At 45.5% G+C, this 18,215-nt stretch overlaps 1 protein-coding gene across 32 annotated transcripts in view; it reads left to right on the top strand.

The window, feature by feature from the left end:
* Positions 1–18,215, top strand: part of macf1a (microtubule actin crosslinking factor 1a) — a 217,766-nt gene that overhangs the window by 67,223 nt on the left and 132,328 nt on the right. For 27 of the 32 annotated variants that reach the window (XM_029122964.2, XM_034294851.1, XM_034294858.1 and 24 more), the window contains 3 exons: positions 9,361–9,422; positions 15,147–15,236; positions 16,706–16,801. In XM_029122964.2, the coding sequence (XP_028978797.2) occupies positions 9,361–9,422; positions 15,147–15,236; positions 16,706–16,801 (248 nt within the window). Of the gene's footprint in view, positions 1–954; positions 1,611–6,181; positions 7,430–9,360; positions 9,423–15,146; positions 15,237–16,705; positions 16,802–18,215 lie in introns of those variants that run through there. The other 5 variants (XM_020050185.3, XM_010873839.5, XM_020050187.3 and 2 more) reach the window with 4 other exon arrangements.

The following is an 18,215-nucleotide window of genomic DNA, read 5'->3' as shown; positions in this document are numbered from 1 at the left end:
CAACTTGGTATCAAGATATCTCTTAACCGTCTGCCTTTAATGCTGGGTATCAAGATGTCTCTCTTAACCTTCTCCCATTATAATTGGGACTATAATGCTCTGTAATTCATTATAGGTTTGGCCTTTACACACACACACACTCACACACACTCTCACACACACACTCACAGGTACCCACAGAGCCATTACACCACACATGGCCATGAAATTCTAAATTGGATTCTATGACCTTTTTGTGTTTTCATGTTTTGGTGGATCTTATTTTCGGACAGATCAGATGTTGTCGCCAGAGAACATTAGTGCCGGCATGCAGGGGGACATTTTGAAATTAAGTCCATAACACACACACACACACACACGCACACACTGAGGTGTGAGTAACCCCATGCCACGTTGTCTACATGGCTGAATAATGCTGACTAATACGACTCCATTGTGTCCCACTTAACATGTACAGAACCGTAGTTTCTTTCACATTGAGTGGCTAAGAAAACCAGTTCTCCATTTACACTGTCCGCTGACCATATCCTAACCCTAACCAAACATTTAGGCCTAAACTTAATCTACACCTTAATGCCTAAACCTTAAACTAACCCCAATTCTACATCTAATGTTAGTCATACGTTTCCCCCTGACCCCTAAAACTCTAACCCTTTTTCCTTGTGGGGATTGGCTGTGGACTGGGTTGCCAGGTTGTGCAGTTTTCTCCTCCAGCGTTCATATAGCAAACCAGGATCACACGCAGGCACCCAAAACGACGCAAAGACACCCCAGTCATCAAACATCGAGTCGACCGCAGTCGGAAAAAACCTCAGTTCGAAGATAGCCGTTGATACATTTCTGGAACGGGTGGCATTCGCTCACTCATAGCAACGGCTGATAAACACAAGGAGACGGTGGCACGCACACCGCCACCACACACACACGACCTGACAGGCTCACTCGCAGTGACATAGATACACAGGCAGACACGAGCACACAGGAAAAGACAGCCTGACGTGTGGTTTCCTCCCCGGCCAAGGAACTGAACGGCTTCGTCTGTTTTATTCTATTTACTTTTTTATACCAGTGGTCGGAGCAACGGCTCAAAGCCGGGAGCTTGTATCAGGGGATAGGAATTCAGTGAACGAGTGTCAGGGAGCGAGAGAGGGGCAAACAAAAGGAGGAGAGAGAGGAGGAGGGAGGGAGCTGGAAGGGAGAGAAGGACTCAGCAAAGATTATTCGTCTCTCTGCAGTAAGGCTACGTGTTCAAAAGAAGAGAAGCTGGTGATGAAGAGGATGGAAAGTTGAGAAAAAAAAAGTAGACTTAAAAAGAGACGAGGGAAGTGAAACAAGGAGATGCTTCTAAACTTGCAGGCTGAGGACGTCACTTCCCGGCTCTTCGCAGGAGCTTGTTTCTGACCGTCTGGCAGTTTTAGGACAGGCCTGGGGATCAGTGCTGGGCCACGTTTGTGGAAGGACTGGAGGTCAGTTAGCACGCTAGTGGTTAGCGATGGACCTGCTCGCGGACCCGGCGGTCATCACGTCCATCGTGGTGGTGGCGGCTCACTTCCTCATAGCAGCCGGGGTGTGGTTCTGTCGTTGGCGGCGTACCCCTCGCATTATACCAGGTACACCGAATACTCCTTAAAGCACATACAGTAGAACCCAGAGGCAGATAGGCACTCCTCCTGTCACTGCCACCTCTCTTTACCACCCCCTTCAGACAAAGAGGGAGTGTATTTTCGGAGTGCCACTTTCTATTTTGACCCCTCCCCTTTTGATTACTTTTGTCAGCGGGTCTTGTATAGGGTAACAGCTGTGTTCCTGGTCTGTGTGGTAGATGTGGGTGATTAGCCTTTAGCCAACTACTCAACGCATTGGCTTCGAGTTGGTGAAGATGTTAGCATGTAGCATCATTAATAAATGCTTTTCTCCTTGCTTTTGTCTGTCTAGTCTTCATGTCGTTATGTGTGGAGTTTGCATTCCCTACAGTCCCAGACAGTGTTGGTCAGATCTGTACCAGACTGACTCATTTTGGCACAAATGTCCTTATTTGGCCTCTCATGTTCCATTGATTCATAACCTCTTAATTCATATACTCCAGTCCTTTGTAATGCCTGTATGTTTTTGCCAGTTAGGCTTTTTACAGCTTTTTTAAGACATGTTATATTGTGATGTTGCATGACCTAATGCAATGAACAGGAAGTCACCTTGTTAAGCAACACGGTCCCTTAATGAAGCCAAACATACATGCCTTATGTTGGACAAAGTGTTATTACATCATCTGTTCTTTTATGCATCGCCTAATACAACCGATGGGATTCCTCATATGGCGTTTGGTCTGTATCCAACCATCCACTAGCTCAGTGACTTGTAATGGCTTGCTCTAGAATTGGGCTATTTATCATCAGCCAGAATTACTGGTTAGGACATTCCGCTAATGGCCAGTTTGATTCGAATGATAAGGCGATGAGACTTTCTGTATGGATTGGGGTATGGTCGATAGTGGCCGGTGGTTGGAGAGATCACCCGAATGTGACCTACAGGGATGCCCTGAAGAACGTGGTCTTCTGCTGCCAGTTGCTGTTCACATCAGAGCCTATTTTCACTAAGCTGTCTATCGGTGAAATGGGGGTGATGCCATTTCTTGAGGCTCTGTGGTGGTGGCGGGGGCACTGCGTTTATGTGTTCTGAGTTGCTTTTCACAGATGAATGGACAGTGGTGGCAGACTTTTGTGTATATTCATGTTAATATGGGTTACAAGCTGACAGCTCTTTATGTATGTTTGTGGTCCTTTTCGGGTTTTGCTGGTTAACCGACGTTCATTGCAGGCTTGCTTGTGAATGAATGTTAATGTTTGGTACAGACTGAGGTGTGTGTGTGTGTGTGTGTGTGTGCGTGCGTGCGTGATTGATTCTGGTCCACTGCCTTTATTTTTAGCAGCAGCAAGCAGGACATGTGGCACAGGGTTGGGCTGGGCTGGGTGGAGTGCTATAGCTGGCCTGCCGTGTGTGTGTGTGTGTGTGTGTGTGTGTGTGTGTGTGTGTGTGTGTGTGTGTGTGTGTGTGTGTGTGTGTGTGTGTGTGTGTGTGTGTGTGTGTGTGTGTGTGTGTGTGTGTGTGTGTGTGTGTGTGTGTGTGTGTGTGTGCGTTCATCTGTATGGGGTTTCATTAAATATCACATCGGCCTATATTTAGCTTTATATATCTGTCTCGGGGAACTACCTTTTAATGCAAATATATCTGCCTTGTTGTTTCACACAGCCCACCCCACCCTCAAGCCTATGGCCTTTGAATCAAATAGAGGTGACATAATCAATGTTCTCCACTTGAGGCGCTGCAGCGCTTCCCTCTGCTCAAAAATGATGACGGGTCAGCTGTTCCAGGAGCAAGGCCCCTGCTAACCCCTTACAAGCCAAAGGTACGCCCTGGCTCTGGGCTTCTTTGTGAAGGGCATTAAAGTAACCCTGCATCACCTTTGTGAGGTCATCCCTGATGGACTTTGTTTGACCTGTTAATGGTATTTTGGCCTGCTGGTCAACGGTTGGAGATTGGAAGTTTGCTTCATTTAAATAAACTAACTTGTTAAAGTAGTGTTTTCAGATTTGAAAAGCAATGATGTTATGAGTAATACCATTTTCCTATATATTTTAAAGATGTTTAAAGGTGCACTCTGGTCACATGATCACCCTGCTGAAACTCAAAAAGTGATCTTACCTAGTCTGAAAGTAGCCTCATCCTTTGTCAGACATATCCCCACCAATTACAGCCCCATCAAGAGGAGGTTCAGTTGTGCAGCAGGTCGTTGGTGGGAGGGGGGATGAATGTATCTGTCTGTTTTAATTGGATAGTATTGGTTATCAATCTTCTTATGTCTCCTGGGCCATTGATTGGCTTGTAACGTGGGACCTTTTAGGTCAAAGATTTCAGTTGGATTATCAGGTGATCGGAGTTGCTCTTTAAAAGGACCTCTCTGTATGAGCCTTTTCCAACAAAAGGATAGTGTGGGTGAATATCAGTCATTTAAAATAATTGTGCGAATAGATTCTGATTGGCCAGCTCCTCCTTTTCCAGTTTGCTGATTGGACATTTCAAAGTCTGTTTGGGTAGAAGTTTACGGCGGTGTTTTCAGCGTTGTCTAAGGTTACAGGACCGGGTGTACAATGACAAAAAAGAAATGTGGGCACTTTTACAGAATATGAGCTTTTAAAACACAGTGCGTTAAAGGTTCCTACACCATAATACCGGTCAGTGAGATGAACTAGCTGTTCAGCGTTGGAATGGACCAGGCAGCTAGGTTCCTCACTCTTCATATTATCTCTTCAATTATCCTTCCAGTAGGCCCCCAACCTTCCTGTGAAGTAGACATTTTTTATTTTTTTAATAATTCAAATATCTAAGGAAAGATGCTATGTTGCTATGATCCAATGACTGTTCCTTAAGAGGGCTTCCAGGTGGTGTGCTGGTAATTGGGGAGGGATTATGAAGGTACTTGAACTGAATATCAGGACTGTTGTTCTGAACCTGGAACCCAATACAGGAGTCGTTTGTGTGTTTGTGTTGAGTGTTGAGTCCTGATTTTTCCGGATCCAAGTGCCCTAGGGAGAAAAGAAACATTGACCAACTCTGTCCCTGGAGTTACAGGAACGGGGAAAGCGAAAGGGAAACAAAAAGTGAAATGTACATTGCACCCCAAAATGTGGAGGACTGAAAAGAGGCAGCAGGAAGCGACATGGTACGCTGGGACCTCCTCTGTTTAATTGATTGAGATGGAGGAAGGGAGAGACCAAAGAGGAGAGAGATTAGACGTGATACTGAGAGAGAGGGAGGGAGGCAGGGATAAGCACGCCGCGTGGTATTAAGCGCGTAAGCTCCGTCTGGTATTTATAGTTCGGAGGGGCCGAGGGAGTCGCGGAGCAAAGGAACAACGATCTCCCTTTAAAAACCAAGGAGAAAATCCTCTCCAAAAACAAAACCGGAGTGGAGGGAGGAACAGGACGAGGGGGGAACACCCCCCCCCCCCAACATTTCAAGGTCGGCAGGTGGGAGCGATGATGTGACGGTCCGAAGAGGAGGAAAACAAGGCTTACTTGAGTGACACGTCATCGTCAGGAAGAGGAGAGCGAGCGAGGAGAGGACGAGTGTGTGCACGCCTGGGGACAGTTCCAGTGGAGTGCGCTGTCGCCGTGTCTGTCGCCGTGTCTGTCGCCGTGTCTGTCGCCGTGTCTGTCGCCGTGTCTGTTGGATCTCTCCAGGCTTGTATGGGTTTTGCTAGGTGTCAGCTGGCTTCAGTGGCTCAGTAGCAAACTACACACAGTGTGTCCCCCAGGAAGCCATTGCTGTGATGTCGCTCGTGACCTCTTGACCCTTCTTAGTGCTTACATCATTGTTATGGTCACGTGTCATCACAGTGGTGTTGACAGAGATCATTTGAGAATGCTTCGGCCAGTTGTTGGTGTTTATTTTTATTTTTTTTGCAGACTCAAAAGATGACTGGCATAAAATAGGATTGTATTTATTGATGGAAGGACTAGAATTGTACCATCTCTCCAAAAGGTTGGAATATGCCGGCATATCGAGCCACTGCTTTGTAATAGAAAGAGGTGATTAAAGCGAGGGATGATTCAAATATGCGATTTTGAGAGGTTGAACAAAAGTGTTTTTTCCAAATCCGTGATTGTGTGTGTGTGTGTGTGTGTGTGGAACTGGGCAAGAACTGATCTCTTCTTAACATCAGTCTCGTTCACTTTGATGGATACATAGAATTGGTCTGGAGACGTTTGTTCGGGGCATTTCTTCAACGGACCTCCTACATACAGATCTACATCCATTACAGCCCCCACCCGAATAGTCCCACCTCTTAATACAGTTATAATTCTACATCGCAGACCGCGGCAGCTACTCTCCTTAGATGCTTGGGTCTCTCTTACAGGTCTGATTTGCTATCTCTTTTATATCGGATTGACACCTCAAGCTTCTGTAGTCAGACTTTGGTCTTACTGATAAAGCCATGGTCATCAGGTGTTATGTCTGGATCTTTTTGCCCTAGACAGCCAGGTTTCTTTGGGGTTTATGGCTGCTATCTGTTAGCAGGCCTAGGTTGAGCAAAGAGAGAGGTTATTTTATGAATAGATTTTTTTAACTTATTCTGTTGGTTACAATGTGAAGCCAGATTTGTTCGTGTCTGTTTTCTGTCTGTCAAAAAGGGCTGTATGCTCACATGGCAACAGACAGGAATCTGAACCACTGGAGCCTGCCACTAGCTTGATTACTTGAGTGGATGACATCATCACAAGGGGACACTTCCAGGACTCAAACCGAGCATGTTCTCTTTTTGACTTCCTTATTACCTAACCCAAGGAGTGCTTCATACACAATCTCTATCTCTCTATAAATGAATCAACATCTCTCTCTCTTTGCACTCGAAGACTGAAGAAGGAAAAAAGTCACTCACCTAAGACTCTTAACGGCGGAGCGTTTCCTTGCTGTTGCCACATCTTGACAGGAAACAAATGTCAACCAGAGGACCGAAGCCCTGAGGTACTTTTTTAAAGAGAGGGAAGAGACCGAGCAAAAAGGACACCGTATGAAAGAGAGCGAGGGGAACAGCAGCGGTGAACCTGTCTGCAGAGCCACTGTCTGGCAGCTGTGTTTCAAAGCACACGCATTCTGTTGTGCTGCACGAACAGTGTCAACGAGACACAGAAACAGTGCCTCAGCCCAGTGAGGGAGCTGGGGTCAGGAGTAACTGAGGGAGGGCTGGAGGGAGGGAGCGGGTGTGGAGGGGCAGGCCTGATTTTCTGGATAGGGGAGGGGCCAGCATGTGACTCTGACACCCACGTGTGAGTGCGACTGCTCCAGGGTGGTGGGAGAACCAGGGGTTCTGAAATGGCAGCGACAGCAGGACCAGGAAGGTGAGAGGAAACGAGGGAGCGGCAGAATGGAGGCGAACCAGAAATAAGTCACCCTCCTATACGTCTCCCGCTGGGTGACTTGTCTCTGCAGGAAGGATTTTTGGATGAATCAGATCCACTGGAACAGTCTCTTGTTTTGGACGAATCAGATCCACTGGAACAGTCTCTTGTTTATGAAGAATCAAATCCACTGGAACAGTCTCTTGTTTAGAAATAATCAGATCCACTGGAACAGTCTCTTGTTTAGGAAGAATCAAATCCACTGGAATAGGCTGTTGTTTTTGAAGAATCAAATCCAGTGGGATAGACTTTCTGTTTTGGGCCACCCGGAATAGCTACTTCACATTGCCTCCAACTGGTTTTATTCCCGACTCTCTTCCGATGTGAGGACTTGCTCTGGGTGCGAAATGAAGTGATTGTAGAAGCCAGGGAAAGGAGCACACTGGATAAACCGGTAGAAAGAAGCATGTGGCGGGACTACCACAATGAGTGCAGCCTCAATGCTCACCTGCACTCTCTCATGTGCTGTGCAGGTCAGTGTTTGTCACGTTAGTTACTGTGAGATGTGTGTGCGTCGGGGTGTGTTTTTATGTAACTGTCACTTGTAGGCATGTGTTTGGCACTGAGAGTAGGTCAGTGTTGATGACATTGGCTGAACGTATCAGGTGTGTATGTGTGTTTGGAAAGTGTGTCGGGGTGTGTACTGATGAACAACGTCTCCCTGTGTGTTGCAATGCGTGCCTTTCCGTGGCTGTCACGCATACAAAAACACACACACACACTCTTTTGTGGGTTCATTGAATCGTCCCGGGACATTACCAACTTGCAATGTTATGTTATGGTCTCCGTTCTAGGGGGCGTGACTCCTGTTTCATAGTGTCACCAATAGCCTTTTCCCCGATGAATACGCATATGTCCTAATGTTCCACTGAGCCGGCTTGGCTTGATAACCAGGTTTGTTTACTAATGCAAGTTTCTGTGTTGAAACAGTTCAGTGAGAGTATGTTGAAATGTGTGTCTGTGTGTGTGTCTGTGTGTGTGTCTGTGTGTGTGTCTGTGTGTGTGTCTGTGTGTGTGTGTGTGTGTCTGTGTGTGTGTCTGTGTGTGTGTCTGTGTGTGTTTTAGGTCTAACTATACGCATGGGGACCAAATGTCCCCATGATTATAGTAAAACCAGAAATTGGACCTTTTGCTGGTCCCCATGAGGCAAAAGTAAATTTCCGGCTCAGGGTTTAGGTTTAGGGTCAAACTTACAATTAATTTTAGAGGCGTTGTTGGTTAAGTTTAGGGTTTAGGTTAGGCATTACATCTAGGTAAAGTTCACTAAATGTTACTTTATTGACGTTAGGGTTATGGTTAGGTTTAGGGTTACGATTAGGGCAAGGGAGCATACAATTTCTAATTTCTGGTCCCCATTAGGATAGCCATACAAACTTGTGTGTGTGTGTTAGCTCCATATCTCTGACCTTTCTAGCAAGAGGAATCCTATTGGATGGGAGGGTCAAACATGAACCGAAAAGGGGGGAAATCCAAAGTACTGTCTGGTTGTTTCACAGACCCAGATATGAGAGGAGGAAGAGTGGTGAAAGGAACGGGGAAGATAACGACGGCCAAGCCCGTTATCAGGCACTATTTTGGGAATGGCTGTGTCATTCCTCTGGCCTCTGGATGACGCAGTCTGAAGCTCAGAATAGAGAGACACAGAAATAGGCTTGAAATATTGAAAGCGCATTGTACCAAAAACCCCTGGCACTAGCCAGAACGACACTCTCACGACTCGCCTTTCTCAAACGAGTTGACAAGATTGTGAATAGAAGAGTGTGTGTTTGTGTGTGTGTGTCGTCTGTCAGGGGAGTCTTTGTAAGTGCTGAGTTTGTCAATGGGAGAACATGTAAAGGTTATGTCAACACCCCTATTCACCATTGACAATGTCAGCCACATTAATGTCAATACACTGCCACATTGCCCCTATTGTCTCATCAGCAATCCTCACTTAATCACTGTTTGGGTCCCACAGTTGACCTGACGGCTTGCCTGACTGTTATTGCACAGAGGCTGTTTGATTAATCATTGATGTGCTAAGGATACAAAATCGAGAGAGCACGGCAGTTTCAGAACGCACGTCTGCCGAACATTGAACAAGCATGTTGTAAAATAAGAACATTAAATAAAATGCTAACCATAAAATGCCAACCCTCAAGGCTAACTGTAAAATGCTAGTAACCATAAAATGCTAATAACCATAAAATGCTAACCTTAAAATGTTGACTGAGCAGACAAGCCAAAAGCCTTTACATATGACAGAGCGCCCCCTATACCAGACAGGTTGAATCAGCGGAGGGAAAGTGTTGGAGGAAAGCGACTCTAAATGAGGAGTGACGCTGCGCTTTACAAGACTCACTGTTGTTGTCCTTATGTAACAAACCCACCGTTTTTCCCCCTCCCTCTCTCTTTTTGTCTCCAGATGAGCGAGACAGGGTGCAGAAGAAAACCTTCACGAAATGGGTCAACAAACATCTCATCAAGGTACGGTACAGCATCACTGTCCTCTTGGTCGTCGTTGTAATTGGACACACACATGCACATGCACACAGCTTTATGGAGCCACACATAGCCTGTGTTGGCTACCTCTGTTGAGAACTACTCACAAACCGACAGGAGGGCAAATGTTGTTCTACTTCTCTAAACTATTTACCTTAACAACTCTATGTACGGTGTGATCATGGAATCAAATACGCCTTTCTGCTTACACTATGCAGGCTGTTCTTCCATGGTCAGTCAGGTTATTGTTCTTATCCACGAATCCTTCCAAATAGTTCGGAAACAGACATTTCACTGCCACAACCCCTGTGCGTGGTGGTTTGTTTATTCACTCATTATCATCTTTAATTTGTCCCGTTCTTGTTACGTTAGCAAGACATTTCCGTGTGAGCTAAAAGTTTGCTAGTGAAGTAGCTTCATTTCATATGAACCGTCTCCGACCGGCAACGTAATAGTTCTGAACCACTAGCAGACCCGTTGGCTGAAGTGTTTTGATTCCACCACTGAGTCATTTATTCGCTGTACACCAACGGGGAACAGGGGGCAACAGATCCCATGCAGGATTCTGTCTCAACCCCATCCTCACCTCCCAGTTCTGAGGTTGATCACATAGATCAGGGAGCATTAATGACTGTGGAATGGCCAGACTGACCTCGTAACTCGACTCTCTTGTGCATTGCGTTTCTACACTATAATTCATGTTGCACACACAGTTGACTGGTCCGGCGCCACACCGCCTAACATTCAACAATGATTAGTTGGTGTTACAGAGGGTTGTGTTTACTGGAGCTAGAGGTTTGCTGACCTTTAACTGGCCGACTGGGGTGGAGAGAGAGAGTTGGTGATCAAGGAGGATGAATTGGGAAGCAGAGGTAGCGGTGAAGGAAGACACAACAGATACAGTGCCTTGCGAAAGTATTTGGCCCCGTTGAACTTTTCAACCTTTTGCCACATTTCAGGCCTCAAACATAAATATATAAAACTGTAATTTTTTGTGAAGAATCAACAACAAGTGGGACACAATTATGAAGTGGAACGGAATTCATTGGATATTTCAAACCTTTTTAACAAATAAAAAACTGAAAAATTGGGCGTGCAAAATTATTCAGCCCCTTTACTTTCAGTACGGCAAACTCTCTCCAGAAGTTCAGTGAGGATCTCTGAATGATCCAATGTTGACCTAAATGACTAATGATGATAAATAGAATCCACCTGTGTGTAATCAAGTCTCCGTATAAATGCACCTGTTCTGTGATAGTCTCATAGGTCAGTTTAAAGCGCAGAGAGCATCATGAAGAACAGGGAACACACCAGGCAGGTCCGAGATACTGTTGTCGAGAAGTTTAAAGCCGGATTTGGATACAAAAAGATTTCCCAAGCCTTAAACATCCCAAGGAGCACTGTGCAAGCGATAATATTGAAATGGAAGGAGTATCAGACCACTGCAAATCTACGAAGAACCGGCCGTCCCTCTAAACTTTCAGCTCATACAAGGAGAAGTCTGATCAGAGATGCAGCCAAGAGGCCCATGATCACTCTGGATGAACTGCAGAGATCTACAGCTGAGGTGGGAGACTCTGTCCATAGGACAACAATCAGTCGTATACTGCACAAATCTGGCCTTTATGGAAGAGTGGCAAGAACAAAGCCATTTCTTAAAGATATCCATAAAAAGTGTTGTTTAAAGTTTGCCACAAGCCACCTGGGAGACACACCAAACATGTGGAAGAAGGTGCTCTGGTCAGATGAAACCAAAATCGAACTTTTTGGCAACAATGCAAAACGTTATGTTTGGCGTAAAAGCATCACCCTGAACACACCATCCCCACTGTCAAACATGGTGGTGGCAGCATCATGGTTTGGGCCTGCTTTTCTTCAGCAGGGACAGGGAAGATGGTTAAAATTGATGGGAAGATGGATGGAGCCAAATACAGGACCATTCTGGAAGAAAACCTGATGGAGTCTGCAAAAGACCTGAGACTGGGACGGAGATTTGTCATCCAACAAGACAATGATCCAAAACATAAAGCAAAATCTACAATGGAATGGTTCACAAATAAACATATCCAGGTGTTAGAATGGCCAAGTCAAAGTCCAGACTTGAATCCAATCGAGAATCTGTGGAAAGAACTGAAAACTGCTGTTCACAAACGCTCTCCATCCAACCTCTCTGAGCTCGAGCTGTTTTGCAAGGAGGCGAAAGGTGGCGCTACAAAGTATTAACTTAAGGGGGCTGAATAATTTTGCACGCCCAATTTTTCAGTTTTGAAATATCCCATAAATTTCGTTCCACTTCATGATTGTGTCCCACTTGTAGTTGATTCTTCACAGAAAATTACAGTTTTATATCTTTGTTTGAAGCCTGAAATGTGGCAAAAGGTTGAGAAGTTCAAGGGGGCCAAATACTTTCGCAAGGCACTGTAAATGTCTCAAAGCGTTGGAGTGGTTCATAACCCCAGGTCTGGATCCGTATGACTTGTTCATATGCATGATTCATTTCAAAGGTGATTGCCTAAGTACTTGTTATCACATGGAGGTTGAACGGGACAGAGAAAAGACATCTTGTTGTTTCACAATAACCGATTTCCCCCTGTGGTGCAGCCGTGCATTAAAGCCAGTAGGATTGCTTTTCCAATCATGGTGCACATGAGTTATTTGAATGATGCCAGGGCCCCAACTAGCTGTCACCATGGCTTTTTCCCCCGCGGTCCGCAAGAAACACATCACCGACCAAAGAAAACCAACCCCGTAGTCATTAGACATGTGGAACACTTCTAACGTTACACCCACACTTGGACTGAATTAGTCTTATACACTATAATCATCATAGCATGGAAAGAATCATTTGTTCCTTTTCAGTCCTGCCATATCTGGTTCCTGTAGATCTACATTTGTAGACAGTCCACTGTAGTGAAGGTGTTTCCATAAACACACCCAAGTCAGTACCGAGACCCAGACGCACCCTCCAAATGGAGCCCTCTGTCCATCTCTATGGTTACCTGATGACCCAGTCATTCCAGAGTCCGTCTTCGCCCTTTGTTTGGCTCCGATGACATCACTGAGATTGACACGTCTCCACCCGTGTTTACAATGAAACCTGTCACCTGACATCAGCCGACAGATGGAGGGCCAAGTCTGATTGTGTGTTTTATGTAATGTGTGTGTGTGTGTGTGTGTGTGGTCTGTGGTTGGTTAAGTGTATTGGCTTTTTTTGTATGTTTTTTTTGTGGTCAGACACACCAAACACACTGAAACGGCAGTCAGTGCAAAAGTTTACATACATCTTCTGGGAGCTCGCCAGCAGAATAATGGACCGTGTTGGCATGCCCCCACATTTATATACATGACCCTAAGCATGATGGGATGTTTATCACACCGCTGTCTGGAATAGCGGGCTTTAGAAATTCTAAATACCCCACGTTTACCTGAATGTTCCCAGCGAGACGACAACGGGCCTCCGACCTCACGCACCGGTCGGCGCTGTGTACCAACCAGTGAAGTATGAGACCCAGGTGCGCTTCCTCTTTGGGTGGCGCCACTGGCGACTGAGCTTCGACGTCGGAGCTGACAGCTGTGTTCACGAGTCGCCGAGCGCGACGACGCGTCCGAGAAACAAAGCCCCTAGATACAGCGCGTCTCGCACGTTTGATCGACCCCGAACACCTGAATGGGAATGCATGCGTCGGTCTCAGGCGTTTGTGACGGCCATGATCACGCCAAATGTCTTCTGTTCTGGCACCAGTCTGTCTGACTGACTGTGTCTCTGTTGGTCTGTATTCCATTTTGTCTGTTTCTTGGCGTGATAATGTTGATGGGAATAAATACCGTGAGTATGTTCTAGACGACATTCACACTGATTGACAACAGCACATTGTTGATTTGTCATATTGCGGAGTCATCAAGATGTATCACTGGAAAGGAATGGAAGTGACTTGTATAGAGAAGACATGTATATAACTGATGTATATAGAATCATACAGAAGGTGCAATAGTTCCAGGAAGTTGACTCAAGATGACTGGACATGCTGGTACACACACGAGGGATCATCATTTTCAGTATGTGATAATTAACAAGACAACACATCATCTGTTTTCATCACGCACTGAGGACATGTCCAGCACACTGACAGATTAAGGCTCTAAATGAGACCTGTGGTTAGTAGACATCTACAGTCAGACAGTCTCTGGAGAAAGACACCGGCCGGTGACGGAGGCAACAGAAGAAGGAAGACGTCTTATTCTTCTTTCCCTCTGTTCTCCTTGTCCTGTGGGGGGGGGGGGGGGGGGGGTTAGGCTTCCTAGCAGAATGCTCTTATAGTTCATCCTGTGCTAGACTACCTCGATGTACCCAGCTGGGGAGACGTCCCTCCACCAGCAGGACAGAGGAGGCCTGCAGTCCTATGGTTTTTGGGTTGTCTTGTTATAAAGGTGACAGCGCCCTCTGCTGGCTGACGGTGGACATTAGCCTAATCTACTCAGGACAAAGATTTACTGCATTTCTATGACTCGTGCTGTTTGCTACTCTGTATTGTGTAACTTAATGTGACACAGTGGCCATATTTGCGTTGATTTACTAAAAGACTGGCTTTGCCTCTCGTGCCGGCTGAACTTGTTTCTGAAGGCCGCCGTTATCTCTTGGCCATCCGTTTACTCTAGCTTGACCCAGTCCTACACAGGACACACGAGGACTCCAGTTCTAAGCAAACACTTAACCCCAACGCTTTGAATGGAGTTAGGTCTGTACATATGCAACCCCCTCTGCTGCTAGCCCATCCCCTTCAACTAGCCCCTCCCTTTCAGTTGTCAATCATTCTGAGGTAACCATTGGGCACCATGGGAGTTTAATCTCTCTCAGGTCTGGGATGAGGCTACTTTGACCTGGACCATCTGTTCCCACAGAAGACTCGAAAATTCTCCTTTATTTTTCTCAGATGGACACAGAGAGTAAATGTTAGTACCCTCACAGAACTTAATCTAGTTTTTAGTTCTAGGCATCTGAGATTATCTGTCCCTCACTGAACACCAACAATACAACACACAGTAGCTTTCAAGTGTTAGTAACTGCAGTTTCTATAGTGGCTTAAGTTTCAGTCAAGCGTGGCTTGGCCTTGTAATGGAGATTGTCCGTACTAGACAATGTCTTCTAGAAGTCGAAGCCTATTCAGAATTGCGTCAACCCTTAACTGGCCTTTCTGTCCTTTCTGTCCCTCGTTTTCTCTCTCTTCTCAATCTCCCCTCGTCCCTCTCGCGCTCTCTCAAAAATGCTCCATTGCCTCAGCTAAAAGTCATGTCACAGTCAGCTGTGAATAACACCATAATTACCCTCAATCTCATTTCCTTTCCAAATGTCAACAATCAACTCTCTCCCTGTCTTTCTCCCTCCCGCTGTCTCTCTTTCCCTATAATTCCACACTGTTAGCTCCGTGCTGTTCAGCCTGTCATTGGGAGTCCATCAGCCGGTTTGAAAAGATGGCCCAGTTTCTCATAAAGGGCCGTGACATAGGCCTGGCAAAGCTGCTGAGTCACCATGCCAACGGTTCTCCCCAGACACCCTGGGCGGCCGAGACGCCACACAAGGTTACAGCCGGAGCACAGGGCTGTCGCCCTGGCAACCCGCGTCCCTGGAAGCGTTGCCTATATCAACAGTGTTATATAAATGCTAGGCTGGTATGTAATTCCCCTCTCCATCCCTCTCTCCCTCCCTACCAGGTGAGGAAGCACATCACAGACCTTTACGAGGACCTGAGGGATGGACACAACCTGATCTCCCTCCTGGAAGTCCTTTCTGGAGTCACCCTGGTAAGACACACACCACACTGTCCAAACTCTTCACTTCTCCACATGCAGTACCATCTCAAACAGTGTTCTGTTCCAATACACTGTGCCACGCCCTGACAGGAGATTCACAGACACACGTTAAAGAGACCTCTAGACATTGGGTCACATGAAAAATCAAAATTCTTGTTTTCTGTTCTATCTGAGAAATCCCTGCGGTTTTTAAAAGATCAATCCACTTTAAAAAAAGTAATAATAATAAAGAAATAACAGCATCAAGACATGATTCCCTCTTGCTTCCAGCCTAGCTTTTGTTTTTTACCAATGTGTCGTACCATTACTGCTGTGCTCTTCACTGATGTTTGTTTCAGTTTTGGACATTATGTTGGCTAATGTTAGCTAGCAGTGGGGAAGAGCTTGCATAGCATCATCTGGTAATGACAAATTAATCACTTTTTAATTCCATTTCTGCAAAAAATGTTTTGTCAGTAGATTACAAGGGTAGGCTATCGTCTAAATGTGCTTGATTAGAACGATGCTCTGCTAAACGCAACACCAGAGACAACGCTACTTGACTATCCACACTGACCACACCAACCCAATGAATGTCCCTTGGAATGATTGCGCTGGAAATGGAACAACATCCATAATATTATGTGTTTATTTTATATACTATTCTTCATCTTTTTGTGTTAGATACTGTATTTCTATGAATGTGAACCAGTGATGATAGTGAATAATATGTATTTATTATTATTATTGGTGTTTAGTGCTATATTGTAATTGTTCTGTGTAATATTGTAGTTCTAAGGTGCAAGGTAGGGTGGGGCCTCATAGAATGTAGGTCCATCCTTGCTTTTGGGAGTATGACATTCTACGTACCATTACGCTAGTATCAGCTTTTGCTTTGCCCCCACGACGGCAGCCTTCCCTCTGAAGGAAATTGTCCGCGGTTAGAAGTAGTGCGTTGTGTCTGGGGAAACGTGTGGTTTGGGATTGACCCTGGGACTCGCGAGGCGTCCGTGATGACGTGTCCGTGATGACGTGTTGCCATGCGGTGATGGACGGACAGGTGGGTTGATGTGAACAGACTGCTGACGGTGGTCCATCTGGGTGCTGACTCCTCAACTGTCTGGGTGACTTAACGTCAAACATGGTGTTGACGGGAGTGCGTGCGTGTGCGTGCGTGTGCGTGCGTCTGTGTGCGCTCATTGGAGTAGCTTTTTAATTGAAAGCTGGCCTGTTAGCAGATTTGATTTATTTCCTTTTTCCCCCAGCCGCTTTCTTATTTATTAAAATAATTTCTGCTGTTTTCTACCTTATTTTTACTTTCTCCTTGTCTATGATCTCTCCCTCTGTCTCTCTCTCTCACTCTCTCACTCTGTCTCTCTAATCTTCTTCAAGCGTCACCTTCATCTCTCAACACGGTTATTGTTTTACGTCCATCCGTTTTCTTCTCACTCTCTCTCCTCCCCCTCCCGTCTGGACGCCAGCAGCTCAAGGGCGTGTCCTCGCTGCGGAGGGCGTGTGTGTCCCGTGCCCCCCCGGTCATCTCGCTGGGTGGGGAGGAGGAGGACGGAGCCCAGGGAGTATGTGAACCACTGCATGCCACTGGATCCCAGTGCCCTGTTACACATAAGACCTCCAAAAGGGACACGTTTCACCAGCCACTTAGCCACACACAAAGACACAGACGCGTGACACTTAAATGGCTACACATTCTACTTCCGATAAGAATTTGTCCCACAGACTCCAGTTGCAGCGTTTGCTGATTATTATCTATGTGCAGAAACATTTTCTGCAAAAATGTGTCCAAAATATGTTGCAGGTGGTGCTAACACTCTCCAGAAAACAAATGTTTGTAAACAAATGACTTAATCCAGCTTTGGCATTTTGGGAGAAACTGCATCTTGCGTCTGTGTAGATGTTTGTTTGGGTGTAACTGTGGGACAGGTGGCTGTGTAATTTGAAGGTTGTTTCTGGGGGCAGAGAAAATCTGGAGAATGCTCAGTATCAGCTGTAATGTCTGCGAAGCCACGCTGGTGGTTCAAAACATAGACAAAACCATTTTTGTTGTCTCTCTGGGTGGTTTTAGCAACACCTGCATCGTAACACTAACGTTTAAGCAGCAACTTGTTTTCTCCGTATCATCAGACAGGTGAGTTGAAGGGGTGTCTTTGATTACATGATCCTGTACCTTGTGCAAAACCAGTCCCCTAATGTCTTTTAGTCCTAAATATGACCCACTATCTGTTGTTGCTAGCTAATTTGACCAGTCGATCGATATTTGGTTGTAGGTTATTTTCTTTTTTCCACCTGTAATGGACAATGATCTTTGTGGAATGTTAACCTAGAGTCATACAAAATCATCTGGCTTTTTGTCCACTGATGCAAGATAAAATGTAGTTAACACGTTATTTTTTTGGTCACTGAATAATCTCTGGTTGTTCACCTTTTACTGACCCTTCTGGGTGAAAATACTTGGAGAACCAATGAGTAGAAGTCAAGCATCTCAAATAAAACCAAGTTCAAAAGTTCTGTTTCAGAGCCTGGGAAGACGGCTGTTAGTTAATTGTTTAAATTAACTGTTAGTTTAAACTAACTGATAAGAGCCCATGTATGTGTTTTTTATGTGAATGCTTTGAGATTCTTTCTGTAATGAAAAGTGCTATAGAAGCAAAATAAGTTCTTGTTATTATGTGTACATTTATTTTCTGTGCTCATCCTCACATTGTAAGACTAGAGTCTGTAGGACACATTCTCATACCAGCAGTACAGTGTGGCTAGGATAGACATAACATGTCATCACCATTATGTTACAAAACATCCTTTAACTTAAATCATTTGAAGTCACGTCAGCATCATGCATCATCAGGCTTTTGAACTGCCTTTCCCTGACCCCTCCTACTCTGCATGGTTCTGAACGGTTTGTCCCGAGTGCTCCCTATTGGCTTGCTTAAATACTGCTTTGCGACTTTTGTGGGAGACACACACACACACACT

The sequence above is a fragment of the Esox lucius genome, chromosome 10 (assembly GCF_011004845.1).
Source record: "Esox lucius isolate fEsoLuc1 chromosome 10, fEsoLuc1.pri, whole genome shotgun sequence".
In the NCBI taxonomy this organism is placed as follows: Eukaryota; Metazoa; Chordata; class Actinopteri; order Esociformes; family Esocidae; genus Esox; species Esox lucius.
Note: the sequence above shows the minus strand (reverse complement) of the source record. Positions and strands in the feature narration are given on the sequence as shown.